At 43.4% G+C, this 16,283-nt stretch overlaps 1 protein-coding gene and 1 pseudogene across 3 annotated transcripts in view; one reads left to right on the top strand and one right to left on the bottom strand.

Annotated features, from left to right (window-relative positions):
• Positions 1–16,283, top strand: part of GLE1 (GLE1 RNA export mediator) — a 35,930-nt gene that overhangs the window by 13,260 nt on the left and 6,387 nt on the right. For all 3 annotated transcript variants that reach the window (XR_013353873.1, XM_077850911.1, XM_077850910.1), the window contains 8 exons: positions 920–1,068; positions 1,578–1,638; positions 1,887–2,141; positions 9,158–9,389; positions 9,860–9,972; positions 10,137–10,206; positions 14,035–14,177; positions 14,271–14,461. Coding sequence is in view for 2 of the 3 variants with exons in the window: in XM_077850911.1 (XP_077707037.1) it covers positions 920–1,068; positions 1,578–1,638; positions 1,887–2,141; positions 9,158–9,389; positions 9,860–9,972; positions 10,137–10,206; positions 14,035–14,177; positions 14,271–14,461 (1,214 nt within the window). In the remaining variant the exon portion in view is untranslated. The remainder of the gene's footprint in view (positions 1–919; positions 1,069–1,577; positions 1,639–1,886; positions 2,142–9,157; positions 9,390–9,859; positions 9,973–10,136; positions 10,207–14,034; positions 14,178–14,270; positions 14,462–16,283) is intronic.
• LOC144287255 (U4 spliceosomal RNA) lies at positions 15,629–15,705 on the bottom strand (annotated as a pseudogene).

Below are 16,283 nucleotides of genomic sequence, written 5' to 3' on the forward strand. Positions count from 1 at the left end.
GAGAGGTTATATATGCTTGTGTTCGCTTTGCCTTCTTGTACTGGAAGCTCTAAAATAGAATAATGTAATGTCTTAACAATATATTTTGCCATATCTTCATGCCAGTATATATAGCATCTCATCCTGTTTAAAGGTTGCAAGGTATTCTTGAGTCTGACTCACTGTAATATGTTTAGTCAATCTCCAGTTAATTGAAATTGTTTTAAATTTATTGCCATCATCAAAAGGCCTGCTGTGAGCATCCTTATACATATATCTTTGCACACCCATGCAAATATTTCCTCAGGATAAATTCCTAAAATTAAACTAGTGTCAAAGGATGTGTATACTTTAAATTTTGGTAGTTAAAAATAATAATAATAATGATAAATAAATAAATTTTGGTAGTTAAAATGTCACATCGCCCTTAAAAACCATATGAGAATACTCTCATGAATAATAAATGGAAAACCTGATACCTTTCGGAATATAGGAAGGAGACTAAGCTGAGGTGGGGAGGAGATGTAGGCAGAAATGATAAGGTATAGAAAAGAGTAACGTGGGAATGTGCATAGCACGTTTATGGAGTTAGAGTGAGGATTTCTGTTGGTTCGTCAGAAACCCTCATTAGAATGCACAGGATGGAGGCCTAAAAGCACAGGGCTGTTTGACACCATGTTGGTAAATACCTGTCTGTTCTCAGCTGACATTAGAATGACATGAACCGAATGGGGCAAATTGGAAGAGTTTCCTAAAACAGCCGAGTTTAAACATCTACCCAAAGGGGAGGTGCAACTCGAGCATAGTTTCTGAGAAGTAAGCAGGTGGTTACATGCCTTTGGGTATCTCTGGAGCTAAAGGCTGCCAGGAGGTTATTCTCCACAGGTAAGTGAGCAAGGTGCTAATGGAGCTCCAGAGAGCAGGTGCTGATCCTTTTCAGGAGGGCCTGAGGCAGTGGCAAGAGGAGCAGGAGAGGAAGGTGCGAGCCCTCTCTGAGATGGCATCTGAACAACTGAAGCGCTTCGATGAACGGAAGGAACTGAAACAGCATAAAGAATTCCAGGACTTAAGGGAAGTGATGGAGAAGAGGTGAGCGGGATCATCAGTGTGCTTGGCTGCATTAGACCTGAAGGAAAAAGGGTTGGACTTCTTCTGAGGCCTTAAATCTCAAAATAAAATAGCCAGTGAAGCTTATAACCTAGAAAAATGACCACCCCTGGAAAGTCGACCCATGTATCACAAAGAGAGGGAGGCTTTTAGGAGAGGGAGGGTAGGGATCCCTAGGTGGCGCAGCGGTTTGGCGCCTGCCTTTGGCCCAGGGCGCGATCCTGGAGACCCGGGATCGAATCCCACATCGGGCTCCCAGTGCATGGAGCCTGCTTCTCCAGTGCATGAAGCCTGCTTCTCCCTCTGCCTATGTCTCTGCCTCTCTCTCTTTCTCTCTCTGTGACTATCATAAATAAATAAAAATTTAAAAAGAAAAAAAAGTCTTTCTAAAAAGAAATGCTTGTTTAAAAAAAAAAAAAAAAAAGGAGAGGGAGGGTAAGACAATTTTATGGGGCATGCCTGACTGCTCTTCCCTGCCATTTTTCGTGCAGTTCCAGGGAGGCCCTGGGGCACCAAGAGAAGCTAAAAGCTGAGCATCGTCACAGAGCAAAGGTCAGAGCCTGGGAGAATCCATGTGGGCCTTTCCATGTCTAGTTTTAACCCTCCCAAAGTGGGGTTTTGGCAGACGGGTATGGAGGACCTGGCCCAAATCTCACCTCTGTGTGACTCACCTTGGGCTGCCCTCTTTCTGTTCGGGGTCCATCTGTAAAAATATGTAGCCCATGTAGGGCTCAGGGGAGACAGAAAGAGAAGGCCGAGAGGTGCCTCAGAGAAAGGTAACTGGACAGCCCTTCCTGCAGATTCTCAACCTGAAGCTGCGGGAGGCCGAGCAACAGCGCCTGAAGCAGGTGGAGCAGGAGCGGCTGCGGAAGGAAGAAGGCCAGATCCGCCTGCGGAGCCTCTATGCCCTGCAGGAGGAGGTGCTGCACCTCAACCAGCAGCTGGACACCTCTGAGCAGCACAGAGACACGCTGAAGTTTGACCTGTCTGCCTTCCGGACCCGAGGCAACCAGCTGTGCAGCCTTGTCTCGGGAATCATTCGGGCCACTTCTGAGGTAAGGAGTCTTTGGAGGGACCTCAGATAATCATTCGTTAGCATTTCATCTTTCTTCCCTGATAAGGAGTGGTGGGGGGCAGTTATCCTCACCCCAAGTTGGACTCCTACATATCGAGTTTCCAGTGTTAGGTTAAACAAATAATTGTTTATTCTGATTGTGAAATTGAGTAATATTTTATTGAACTCCTGCTATGCTATGGTAAAAGTTAAAACCTCACAGGAATGCACATTGCTTTTTTTCTGTTAATGTTATATTTTGAACACATAATTAGTATAACCATTAAAAATATTTTGATGTTTTTAATTAGAGCAGTATTGCCATGACACATAGTAGATATTTAGTAAGTATTTGATGAACTTGTCAGAATAGGATACCTCCCACATATAATCATACCAAAATCGATCAGAAAAAAAAACATACCTACTATTGAATATTAAAGTTTCTGTATTTTCACTACCATGCATAATGCTGTAGTGATACCATTTTATATATGTCTTACTTGTATTTCTTTGAGAAAAACTCCTAAAAACAGAATTCTTGCTCAAAAAAATTTAAGGTTCTTTTTATTTTATTTTTAAAGATTTTATTCATTCATTTGATAGAGAGAGCAGGCAGACGAGCAGGGGGCAGGGGCAGAGGGAGAGGGAGAAATAGACTCCCTGCAGAGCAGTGAGCCCGATGCAGGGCTCAATCCCAGGACCCTGAGATGATTTGAGCCAAAGGCAGATGCTTAGCCAACTGAACCATCCAGGTGTCCCCTTTAAGGTCTTGATTCTTACCCCAAACTTGTACCAGTTCAGTAGGCCCCATGCCCAACATGGGGCTTAAACTCATGACCCTGAGATCAAGCGTCATGCTCTACAGACTGAGCCAACCAAGTACCCCTAATTAAAAAATTTTTTTTTAATTTTAATTTTTAAAAAGATTTTTATTTATTTATTCATGAGAGACACAGAGAAAGAGGCAGACACAGGCAGAGGGAGAAGCAGGCTTCTCACAGGAAGCCTGATGTGGAACTCAATCCCCAGATCAGGATCACTCCCTGTGCTGAAGGCAGATGTGCAACCGCTGAACCACCCAGGTGTCCCTAAAAATTTTTGAAATTAAAATTCAGTTCTTCAGTCACAGAAGCCATATTTTAAATCCTCAACAACTACATATGGCTAATGGCTACTATATTGCAGATCATAAATGTGGAACATTTCTAGCACTACAGAAAGTTCTGTTAGAAGGCACTGTCCTTCCACAGTTCACAGAAAATACAGGTAATAAAGAAACCTAATAGAATATACCACAGGGTTAGGGTTAGCAATTGCATTCTGGAGTTTTTCAGAACATAGGAAATTTTATAGAACAAATGATCCATACTCTTTGATAATTAATGGCAAGGAAAAAAACATAAAGGATGTAGAACCTTGAGATTAAAAGACTTAATTACAAGACATAAACCAAAAGGTTGAGCCTTGTATAGATGTTAATGTTCCAGCCGTTAAAAAAGTTTTAGACAAGAGCGCCTGGGTGACTTAGTCGCTTAGGTGTCTGACTTCAGCTCAGGTCTTTATCTCAGGGATATGTGCTCAGTGGCGAGTCTGCTTGTCTCTCTGCCCCTCTAGCTGATTGTGCATGTGTTCTCTTTCTCTTTCAAATAAATCTTTTTTTTTTTTTTTTTTTTAAGATTTAATTTATTCATGAGAGACACAGAGAGAGAGAGAGAGGCAGAGACACAGGCAGAGGGAAAAGCAGGCTCCACCCAGGGATCCCTGGGTCCCCAGGATCATGCCCCGGGCTGAAGGCAGCACTAAACCACTAAGCCACCGGGGCTGCTCTCAAATTAATCTTAAAAAAAATTTGAGCACTGACTGGATATTTGGTCATATTAAATTATCAGTTTTTTAGGTGTGATATTAGTATTCTGGTTATGTTAGCAAAGAGTTTTATCTTTAGAGATCCATACTAAAGTATCTTCCAGATGAAGTAATATATCTAAGATCTATTGTAAAACCATTGGGGGAGGGCATGCAGCTGGAAGGAGAGATAAAACAAGACTGCCATGTGTTGATTCTTGCTCAAGCTGGAGAATGGTTGCATAAAGGTTCATTATGCTGTTCTAATTCTGTGTAGGTTTGAGATTTTATAAAAGGAAAGGTAAACAAAAGCTATAAAGTAAATTCAAAGGGAATGATCAGCTATAAAAATAAACTTTTGGGGCACCTGGTGGCTCAGATGGTTAAGAAGAAGATGGTTAAGAAGGTCAGAGCCTGACCTTTGGCTCAGGTCATGATCTCCGGGTCCTGGGATTGAGCCCCGTATTGGGCTCCCAGCTCAGCAGGAATTTTGCTTCTCCCTCTCCCTCTCCCCCGTGCTCATGCTCTCTCTCTCTCTCTCTGTCTCAAATGAATAAATAAAAAATCTTAAAAAAATAAACTTCTGCTTCAAATATGAGAAATGGTTGAAGTTCTTAATATTTAGGGATGCCTGGGTGGCTCAGTGGTTGAGTGTCTGCCTTTAGCTCAGGGCATGATCCCGGGATCTGGGATCAAGTCCCACGTTTGGCTCCCTGCATGGAGTCTGCTTCTCTCTCTGCCTATGTCTCTGCCTCTTTCTCTGTGTCTCTCATGAATAAATAAATAAAATCTTTAAAAAAAAAACCTTAAAAATAATTTTTAAAACGGTTCTTAATATTTAGAACATGTATTAACTGGTTTTTTAAAACAACTTGAATAGAAATATGAACTGAGGGTGAGAACGTACAATTCATAAAAATGTCAACTAGGGGGGCACCTGGCAGGCTCAGTAGAGTCAGTAGATTCTAGGAGCTCTTTCTTTCTTTCTTTTTTTTTTTTTTTTTAAGATTTTATTTATTTATTCATGAGAGACACAGAAAGAGAGAGGCAGAGACACAGGCAGAGGGAGAAGCAGGCTCCATACAGGGAGCCCGATGTGGGACTCCATCCCAGAACTCCAGGATCACACCCTGAGCTGAAGGCAAATGCTCAACTGCAAGCCACCCAGGCGTCCCTACAAACTCTGTCTCAATATTCCTTTCTGTTTCCATGATATAAATTTTTATTCTCCTACCAGAGTAATTCCTTTTTAATTGCTATAGCTTTATAATAATATATTTTAATATACAAAAGGGGAAATTTATTGTGAATTTCCTGAAGAATTTTGTTGTTGTTCCCTTCCTACCTTGGACAAGATGGTTTAAAATGGGAGGCCTCAGGGGATCCCTGGGTGGCTCAGCGGTTTAGCGCCTGCCTTTGGCCCAGGGCGCAATCCTAAAGTCCTGGGATCGAGTCCCGCGTCAGGCTCCCTGCATGAAGCCTGCTTCTCCCTCTGCCTGTGTCTCTGCCTCTCTCTCTATGTCTATTGTAAATAAATAAATAAAATCTTTAAAAATAAAATAAAATGGGAGGCCTCGTGGGAACAGCTGACTGAGTCAGTGGTGGAGTGTGCTACTCTTGATGTCAGGGTTGTGAGTTTGAGCCCCATGGTGGGGGTAGAGATTACTTAAAAATAAAATCTTTTAAAATAATAAAATCCACAAATCAACAAGAAGACTCATTGATTTAACAGGCAAAACTACAAATTTATAGGACAGAATATACAAAATGATACAAAGCTCCTTGATTCATTTTATAATCCTGGTAGATTCTTTTGTTTGTTTGTTTGTTTTAAGATTTATTTATTTTAGAGAGCATGAACAGGAGGGGCAGAGAGAGAGGGAGAGAAAAACTCAAACAGACTCTGCTGATTATGCAGCCTGACACAGGACTCAATCTTACGACCCTAAGTCCACGACCTGAGCTTAAACGAAGAGGTGGATGCTTAACCAATTACACTACCCAGGCGCCCCTGGTAATCATATTCTAGCAAAACAGCAGCTAAAAGAAATGGGCACATCACTCTGGCTTATATACATTCTTATTTAAGAGCAGTTCTAGGGGATCCCTGGGAGGCTCAGTGGTTTAGTGCCTGCCTTCGGCCCAGGGCGTGATCCTGGAGACCGGGGATCGAGTCCCACGTCAGGCTCCCCGCATGGAGCATGCTTCTCCTTCTGCCTGTGTCTCTGCCTCTTTTTCTCTCTGTGTCTCTCATGAATAAATAAAATCTTTAAAAAAAAAAAAAAAAAGAGCAGTTCTAAATAAAAGATAAGTAAATGAAATTTATCAGTGCCTCAAAGAGTAATGTGCTATAACCAAAGAGGTACTATTTAAAGGATATTGAACAGGTGGTTCAGTTGTTATGAAATCTTTTCATGAAATTCATTTCACTTATAGATTAATGGAGCCAAGTTATGTGTTTATCTCATCAGATGCTGTAAAAGTATATGCTGAAATTCAACATCCTTTCCAGATTAAAAAAAAAAAACTTACAGTAAATTAAAAATATAAATGTGTTGCTCATGAACATGACAAAGTACTTATCCATTTCAGACTACATTTTAGGGACGCCTGGGTGGCTCAGCAGGTGAGCGTCTGCCTTTGGCTCAGGGCGTGATCCCGGAGTTCCAGGATTGAGTCCCACATCGGGCTCCCTATATGGAGCCTGCTTCTCCCTCTGCCTATGTCTCTGTCTCTCTGTCTCTCTCTCTGTGTCTCTCATGAATAAATAAATAAAATCTTAAAAAATAAAAAAGACTACATTTTAGATATGTTGTTAAAGTAAGGAAAGAAAGATACTACATTGTTCCTGTTGTTTAAAGTTAACAGAAGTTTTAGCGAATACAAGGTAACAAAACAAATTACAGTAGAAATCTTTAAATGAGGAAATGTCATCTGATGACAATATGATTGTCTACCTAGAAAGCCAAGAGTGAAAAGCTGGGAACTATTAGGTTTTCTTATGAGATTAGGTGATATGACAAAAATTTTTTTTTTTTTAAGATTTTATTTTTTTATTCACGAGAGACCCAGTAGAGAGAGGCAGAAACAGACGGAGAAGTAGGCTCCCTGTGGGAAGCCCAGTGTGAGACTCTATCTTGGGACCCTGGGATCCTGACCTGAGCCAAAGGTAGACGCTCAACCAGTGAGCCACCCAGGTGCTCTTTAAGTGCAAAAATTTAAAGTATTCTGACAAAAAAAAGTTAAAAATATGGTGGACTAAAAAATGCTTAGAAATAAACTAGCATGAAATAGAAGTGATTGACATTTTAAAAAGTGTAAAATTTTATTGAATTTATAAAAAAAGACTAGAATAAGTGGAAGGATTTACTGTGTTTCTGAAGCTTCATTAAAGTAAGCTGTCAGGGATACCTGGGTGGCTCAGCAGTTTGAGCGTCAGCTTTCAGCTCAGGGTGTGATCCTGGGGTCCTAGGATCAAGTCCCGCATTGGGCTCCTGCATGGAGCCTGCTTCTTCCCCTGCCTGTGTCTCTGCCCCCTTCTCTCTCTCTGTCTCTCGTGAATAAATCTTAAAAAAAAAAAAAAAAGTTGGACTTTTCACAAAGAAATCTCGTGATGGGACTGGTATGATCGAACATAAAAACATTTTCTAACACTACAGTTAAAGTGATTTCTGCTTATTAGGTACAGGCAGCAAGATCAGTGGAATAGAATGACCAGCCCAGAAAGGGACATGTTTTTTGTAGATAATTTAATGTATTATAAAGGTATCATTTCAGGGGCTGGGTGGCTCAGTCAGTTAAGCATCTGCTTTTGGCTCTGGTCATGATCTCAGATCTCAGGGTCCAGGGATTGAGTCCCATATCAGTCTCCCTGCTCAGTGGGGAGTCTGCTTTTCCCCTTGCCCCTCACGGTGCTCATGAGTGCTCTATTTCTCTCAAATAAATAAAATCTTAAAAAAAAAAAAAGTGTCAGATCAGTGGAGAAAAGATGAATTAGGGGCATATGGGTGGTTCTGTTGCTCAGAGATCTGTCTTCGGCTCAGGTCATGATCCTAACGTCCTGGGATCAAGCTCCACATCTGGCTCTCTGCTCAGCGGGAAGCGTGCTTCTCCCTCTCCCTCTGCTTTTCACTCCCCCTGCTTCAGTGTGTACACTCTCCCTCTCTCTCTCTGTGTCATATAAAAAAAATCTTAAAAATATTAATTAGAACCATAAAAGTGAAGATTAAATTTGTAGCATTCTTTCATCAAATTCCATAATCTCGAATGTATAAAAATGAAGAGACAAACAAATAAATCGTGTTTAGTGAAAACAAATGTAGGCAAATATTTGAATTATATTAAGGTGTGGAGGCCCTGTGTCAGCATAACAATGAAGGCAGAAGTCAAAATGGGAAGGTTTAATAGATGTAAGTACATAAAACTTAAAGACACATTATAACTTAGGAAACATATTTGTAACATATACAGCAGACCAAAATTTAATGTCCTTGGTGCAGAGAGGGCTTTTACGATCTATGGGAAAAAGGATAAATAAATCACTCTATCTTCATCCCACTAACAGAAAGTTGAGCAAAGGACAGGACAGGCAGCTGTAAAGGGAGAAGTAGAATTGTCTTGTAAATTTGAAACTAAGTTTAAAATCATTATTAACAAGGACTCCTGGGTGGCTCAGTGATTGAGCATCTGCTTTGGGCTCATGGCATGATCCTGGAGTCCTGGGATCAAGTACCACATCGGGCTCCCTGCATGGAGCCTGCTTCTCCCTCTGCCTGTGTCTCTGCCTCTCTGTATCCCTTGCGAATAAATAAATAAAATCTTTTTTTTTTTTTTAATTTTTATTTATTTATGATAGGCACACAGTGAGAGAGAGAGAGGCAGAGACATAGGCAGAAGGAGAAGCAGGCTCCATGCAGGGAGCCCGACGTGGGATTCGATCCCGGATCTCCAGGATCGCGCCCTGGGCCAAAGGCAGGCGCCAAACCGCTGCGCCACCCAGGGATCCCAAATAAATAAAATCTTTAAAAAAATCATTATTAACATACAGAATGCAGGTTAAAACACAGTATCATTTTTATCTAGACTTACCGCTGACTTATATGAGCTGTGATTTGGCTTCACGGGTGTCTGGAGAACAGACACTAAGCTCTGCCTCTGTCACCCTCACAGAATGGCTTTCCCACAGCAGAGGACCAGGCTGTGGCAGAGAGAGCCCTGCAGGAAATGCGGGACCTCCTTACAAGCTTGCAGCAGGAGATTGCCAGGGCCTGTGAAGACAAGAGGAGGCAAGATGAGGAGGCGGCCCAAGAAAAGCAGCAAGAGTCAAAGATGCAGCAGGGGCCAGAGGCCCCCAGAGAGACCCCAGCTCCCAACCAGGGCCCAGGAGGGAAACAGAATGAAGGTAGATGTTGGTGGGGATACCATCCTTTGACCCAGAAGGTGAAAGGAAACAATTTGTTTAAATATGTATCAGCTGTTGAGAACAGTGCCTGGTTGGTGTTAAGTGTTCAGTGAAGGAGCACCAGGCTGGCTCCGTCAGAAGAGCGGAAGAGCGTGCAGCTCTTAATCTCCAGGTCATGGATTCGAGCCCATTTTGGGGGGTAGAGATTATTTCAATAAATAAGTAAATAGGGCAGCCCCAGTGGCTCAGCGGTTTGGTGCCGCCTTCAGCCTGGGGCATGATCCTGGAGAACCGGGATCAAGTCCCACATCGGGCTCCCTGCCCGGAGCCTGCTTCTCTCTCTGCCGCCCCCCCCCCGCCATGTGTCTCTCATGAATAAATAAAATCTTTAAAAAAAGAGATATAAATAAAGTTTTAGAAAGTGTCAATTGAATACTAGCTATTACAAAAGCCTCTCTTTTCTTCCTCAGACCTCCAGGTGAAGGTACAAGACAGTACAATGCAGTGGTACCAGCAGCTACAGGAAGCTTCAAATCAGTGTGTGCTGGCCTTTGAGGAACTGACCAACAGCAAAGATAGTCAGGTAGGGGGCGCTGTAGGTCATTGGCAACACTCTGGGCCTGGTAGTGCTCTGAACAGCCTCCTGTCCCAAAGGAACATCAATAGTGTGTCCCATTCCCTAATCCTACTGGCACCTACTTGGCTCTTCCAAACACTGCCTGCCCTCCCACTGTTCTCTCCTGGCAGGCCAAAAAGATAAAGATGGACCTCCAGAAGGCTGCCACCATCCCAGTGAGCCAGATCTCCACCATTGCAGGTTGGTCAGAGGAGTTAAGAACATGACCCTTCGCTTCATTTTGTTATTTTTTTAAGGCTCCAAATCCACCCGTCTGTAGGGTTCCTGTAGATAGAGTCAGTGCAGACAAGTGACAATGGATCAGGCATGTATAAATTATGTCTTACTTTTTGTTTCTTCTTCATCACAGGTAATCCTTATGTGTTTGTTGACTCACTTTTATAAATAAGCTGCATATTAGCAGTCAGTTATTTACGAAGGCTCCTACCTGATGTTGAAAATCACTGCTGAAAACATCACTCAGGGAACCTGGGATGTGACTCACACTTTTTGCTTTCATCCTGTAACATTAGCTTGTCCGAGCTCAAAATCTACCTTATTACTTTATTTGTTTTTTGTTTTTTTTTAATGGTGAAAAACTTTATATTTAAATTTATAGCCGGCTGGACTCAGTTTAGATGATCCCAATTTTGTTGGCAACATCCAAAGCATCATAGCCAGGAGCCAGTCGAACATATGCTTTCTTTTCTCCATTAGGCCTGATCAAGGTGTTGACCTTGGCCACATCAATGTCATAGAGCTTCTTCACAGCCTGTTCGATCTGGTGCTTATTGGCCTTGACATCCACAATGAACACAAGTGTGTTGTTGTCTTCTATTTTCTTCATGGCTGACTCAGTAGTCGGGGAACTTGATGATGGCATAGTGATAAGCTTGTTTCTCTTGTTCCTCCACTCTTTTGAGGATATTTGGGCTGCCTTTGGAGACGCAGAGTCTTGGGTCGTCAGAATGATCCCTGAGCTACCCAGGGATCGCTGCTTTAATACTTTAGAACATCTTCCTTTTAATACTTTAGAACATCTTCCTTTTCTCTCCAGAGACTGAGCTTTAGAGAGTGAGACCCAGACAGAAGAAAGACCCTTCTTTCTCTCCTTCAGAAACAGTGATTCATTTTTATAGAGCTCCAGGTTCCAAGCCGTGCTGCCCAGTGGCTGGTGAGCACGAACATCTGAAAAGCTGCTCAGACTTAGCATGGGTCCCTGTTCCCCTGATTCACTTGTTGCCTAGAAAGTGTAGACAAGTTGTAGTTCTTGCCCATGAGAGGTACTATGACAGAACTTACATATCATTCTGCTGCCTGAAGTTCTCCCTAGAGCAGGGCAAGGTATAGATAAATAAATACTTAGCAACTTGACTTTTTAGACTTTTAGACTTGAAAGTGCCATTTCCTTTGCTAGCAACGACAGTGGGGGTGAGGTTGACCTGACAGCCATGCCACTCCTTCACTGCTCTCCTCCAGCTTGTCCCCAGTCCTGACCCCTCAGCTGACCACAGACAGCCTTATTTGTTTCCTCTTTTGTGAGGAACATCTAGATGCCGGGGGTGGGATCCTTAGGTGCCAGCCCCTTCCAGCCATACACAGTGGTACCTCTTCTTCTGTGTGTGGAGGGAGGAGGTGGCCTTGGCACACTTCCCCTTCTCCCTCTGCCTTTGTTGTCCACCCTCCTTTCCCCTTCAAGACTTGCCTCAGGGGATCCCTGGGTGGCGCAGTGGTTTAGCGCCTGCCTTTGGCCCAGGGCGTGATCCTGGAGACCCGGGATCGAGTCCCACGTCGGGCTCCCGGTGTATGGAGCCTGTTTCTCCCTCTGCCTATGTCTCTGCCTCTCTCTCTCTCTCTCTGTGACTATCATAAAAAAAAAAAAAAAAAAAAAGACTTGCCTCATCGCTTATCACCTGGTCTCTGCAAATTGACTCCCTTTTACAGGCTTCTTTCCCTTTAAACATGCTTGAGTTACATCCTAAAATACATTTTTTTGGTTCTATCTGCCTCTTCTAGCCTTCCTCACATTTCCCTTTGGTGCTGGTGATTATTCGTTTCCTTTTTTTTTTTTTTTTTTAAAGATTTTATTTATTTATTCATGATAGACACAGAGAGAGAGAGGCAGAGACACAGGCAGAGAGAGAAGCAGGCTCCATGCACCGGGAGCCTGACGTGGGATTCGATCCCGGGTCTCCAGGATCGCGCCCTGGGTCAAAGGCAGGCGCTAAACCGCTGCGCCACCCAGGGATCCCTCAAAGGCAGGAGCTAAACCGCTGCGCCACCCAGGGATCCCTGATTATTCGTTTCTTGATGAACTCTCCTTTGGCTTCCATGGCAACATGAATTTCCAGGTTTTCCTGATACTCACCCCCTCAGTTCTCCTTTGTGGGTTCCTGGGTCCCCCGCCCCCACCCTAACACTCCTGGTGTTGCCCAGGAGTCTGCTTTCACCATCTATTCCCAGGTCACCTAGCCCCAGGCTTTCAGATGCTGCCTCTGTGCCCTTGGCTGTCCTGTCTCTCTCTGGAGCATTCTTCCTCTGAATTTCAGGGCCCCTCACTTGGGCTGCCCGGGGGCACCTCTGCCTGGCATCTCTCTCCTACCTCGTGTTGAAGGTATGCAGATCGGAGCCCCTTGTCGTCTTTATGCCTGCTTTTCCCTCTGTTTTGCTCTCAGAAACCAGTAGAACAACTGTTGGCTCAGGCACCTTTGCGGGAAGTTGGGATTCCTCCCCTCGACTGCTTTCTCTGTTTCATTCTTCGCATCTGATCAGGCTCTGGTTTTGCTCTTCTTCACTTTTCTGCATATTTCCTGACCTTATTCCCTTTGTCTACACCATCACTGTTAAGTCTTTGAAAAACCAGATGCAGACATGCTCGAGAGTCAGTGCTCAGTACATACTGAGTACAGAGAAAGAGATGGTCTAATTCTTGCCTCTTGAAAAGTAGACATCCATGAGTGGTTAGATTTGGAGCAGAATCTAAATCTCTCTGGTGCTGGTGTGGCATATGGGATGTGGGAGGCTGTGCCAGGCAGAGGTTTGGGAGCTGACTTTTCTAACCAGAAAGGCACAGAGAAAGGAGCTGATAGGGAATTTGAAACCATCAGTTAAAGTAGTACTGAAATGTGACGTAGCAGGAGTGGGAGCTACTATTTTGGTATCTCAGTAAGGTTTGAGTAATGGAGACCAATTTAGATCCACTTAGGCTTAAAAAAAAAAAAGAGAGACATTTATTCTAAAGCTAAAGGGATGTTTTTCAGAACCCGCTGGCAAGAATGAGAGTAGAACGAGCTAAAAACCTTAGGATCCTTTTCTCTCATCTTGCCTCTACACATCTCTGATCTTATTAGGTAGACTACTGTTCTTTGGTTCACCTGGCAGGTGCAGAGCCCTAGTGTTTATGAGCACGTGTGTTGCCAGGCCAGCCACTTACAGGAGGTGACTCAGTCAGGTGGCTGATTGGCTCAGCTGGTCACTCTTCATCAAACTGTTGCCAGCGCAAGGCTGGGGCACACAGGATCTGGAATACAAATAGAGTCACCAGGAGCCCTCTTCTGTGTGTCTGAGGATGGGGAGAGGCAGGTCCCAGAGAAGGGGGAGTCACTGAAAGCTGGGAAGAAACCTCTGGGAGGTTTTTCCCAGAGATGCAAATGACTCCTATTAGAGATATCAGCCACAGCCCATGGCATCTGTAGCCATTCCACAGTTGCCTCCATACTGTTCCCCTCTTGTTTGGTGTGTCAGTTTATTCATTCCCAAACAAGGAATTCCTTTGAAATAGTACCACGTCTTATGTACTTCTGCACCATAGGCTACAATGCGTTTTATTGGTGTGTCATAGAATTTTCCACAATGGTATTTTTCTTTAGGTTCTGACCTTGTGGGTGCTGCATAGCACCATAGGTTTGTGTTGTTTGTTTGTTTGTTTGTTTGCACCATAGGTTTTTTGAAGAGGCTTTATTGCAGTGATGAGAAACAGAGTGGTCTGCAGTTGAGTGTTTTAACTGACTTTATCTCTGTCATACCCAGGCTCAAAGCTGAAGGAGATCTTTGACAAGATCCACAGCCTGCTCTCTGGAAAACCCGTTCAATGTGGTGGGCATTCTGTGTCAGTCACCCTGAACCCACAGGGCCTGGACTTTGTCCAGTACAAGCTGGCAGAGAAATTTGTGGTGAGAAACGTTTTCAGGTATGGGGAGAGGCTGGTATGCAGCCTTTAAGCTCCTCTCCATAGTAACTAAAATGGTGATGTTTCTGCCCCCCAGAAACAAGGAGAGGAGGAGGTGGCCTCTCACCATGAAGCAGCATTCCCCATAGCAGTTGTGGCATCCGGAATCTGGGAGCTGCATCCCAGAGTGGGCGACCTCATCCTTGCTCACCTCCACAGGAAGTGTCCCTACTCCGTTCCCTTCTACCCAGCTTTCAAGGAGGGAATGGCATTGGAAGACTATCAAAGGTAAGGTCCTTTTTCTCCTCACTCACTCTCCTCAGGAGCTGGATGAATTACAAATAGAACTGGGGTTTGGGGGCATCTGGGTGGTACAGTTGGTTAAGCATCTGATTTTTGGTTTTGCCTCAGGTCATGAACTCACAGTTGTGGGATTGAGCCCTGCGTTGGGCTCTACACTGGGCACCGAGTCTGCTTGAGGTTCTCTCCCTCTCCCCTCCCTCTTGCTTGAACATTATTCTCTCTCAGTTTCTCTCTCTAAAATAAATAAATAATCTTAAGGGGGGGAGGAGAACTGGGGTTCATTCTCTCTCCTTTCACAGCTCCTCGTTATGTACCTGGAATGTTCTGTCAGAGAATCTAATGTCTTTCATGCAAACTTGCTGCTTTGGGAATTTGTGGATTCAGGTGCAATAATCAATATCATTTAGGGAAAAAAATACTGGATTTAGAATCCAGGAGTTTTAGGATTTTGCCCTGCTTCATCATTTAATGATTTGCAAAATGGGTCAATCACTTAAGCTCTTTGAGCATCATTTTCCTTGTTTGCCAATGAGGGTAATGATATCCATCAGTCCTGTAAGTTTGGGGTGCCTGGCTGGCTCCATCAGTAGAGTGTATGACTCTTGATTTTGGGGTTGGGAGCTTGAGCCCCATATTGGTACAGAGATTGCTTAAAAATAAAATATTTAAGAAAAAAATCCTTTTGATGGTGCCTCAGTGGCTCAGTTGGTTAAACATCTGCCTTCAGCTCAGGTCATGATCTCAGGTCCTGGGATCAAATCCTTCGTCAGGCTTCCTGCTCAGCAGGGAATCTGCTTCTCTCTTTCCTTCTGCCCCTCCCACTGCTCATTTTTTTTCTTTCTCTCTTGAGAAAATAAATGAAATCTTTTTTAAAAAGTCCTATGAAAAAAATAAATAAATTAAAATAAATAAATAAATAAATAAATAAATAAATAAAGTCCTATGAGTTTACCTTGCAGGGCCTACGTGATGCACAGATGTGATAGTTGATTTGTGTACTTTGTAAATAAACTATTGTGCAGAGATAATGATATGTAATCATGTAGTAAGAATAATGCTAAAAAGGGGCGCTTGGCTGGCTCAGTCGATAGAGCATGTGACTCTTGATCTTGGGGTTGTGAATTTGAGCCCTACATTGGGCCTAGAGCTTACTTTTTTTTTTTTTCAATTAGCAATAATCGCACCTCGGATAAACCTCATTGGCTATGATATTGCCACTGCGTAAAACTACTTTTTTTTTTTTAAGATTTTATTTATTTATTCATGAGAGACACACACAGAGAGAGGCAGAGACAGGCAGAGGGAGAAGCAGGCTCCACAAAGGGGGCCCGATGTGGAACTCGATCCCAGGACTCCAGGATCACGACCTGAGCCAGAAGCAGATGCTCAACCACTGAGCCACCCAGGTGTCCCTAGAGCCTACTTTATTTTTATTTTATTTTATTTTTTAAAGATTTTATTCACTTATTAATAAGAGATACACACACAGAGAGAGGCAGAGACACAGGCAGAGGGAGAAGCAGGCTCCACGCAGGGAGCCTGATGTGGGACCTGATCTCGGGTCTCCAGGATCATGCCCTGGACCGAAGGCAGGTGCCAAACCGCTGAGCCACCCAGGGATCCCTAGAGCTTACTTTAAAAAGAAAAAATAGAGACATGTGGTTGGCTCAGTCGGTAGATTATGCAACTCTCAATCATGAGGTGTGGTGAGTTCAAGCCCCATATTGGGCATGGAGCCTACTTTATAAAAATAATAATAATGCTAAATGTGATAGTACTAGATTGTTCCTTTTAGCCATAAAAAGTC

This window comes from Canis aureus, chromosome 16 (assembly GCF_053574225.1).
Source record: "Canis aureus isolate CA01 chromosome 16, VMU_Caureus_v.1.0, whole genome shotgun sequence".
Classification (NCBI taxonomy): domain Eukaryota; kingdom Metazoa; phylum Chordata; class Mammalia; order Carnivora; family Canidae; genus Canis; species Canis aureus.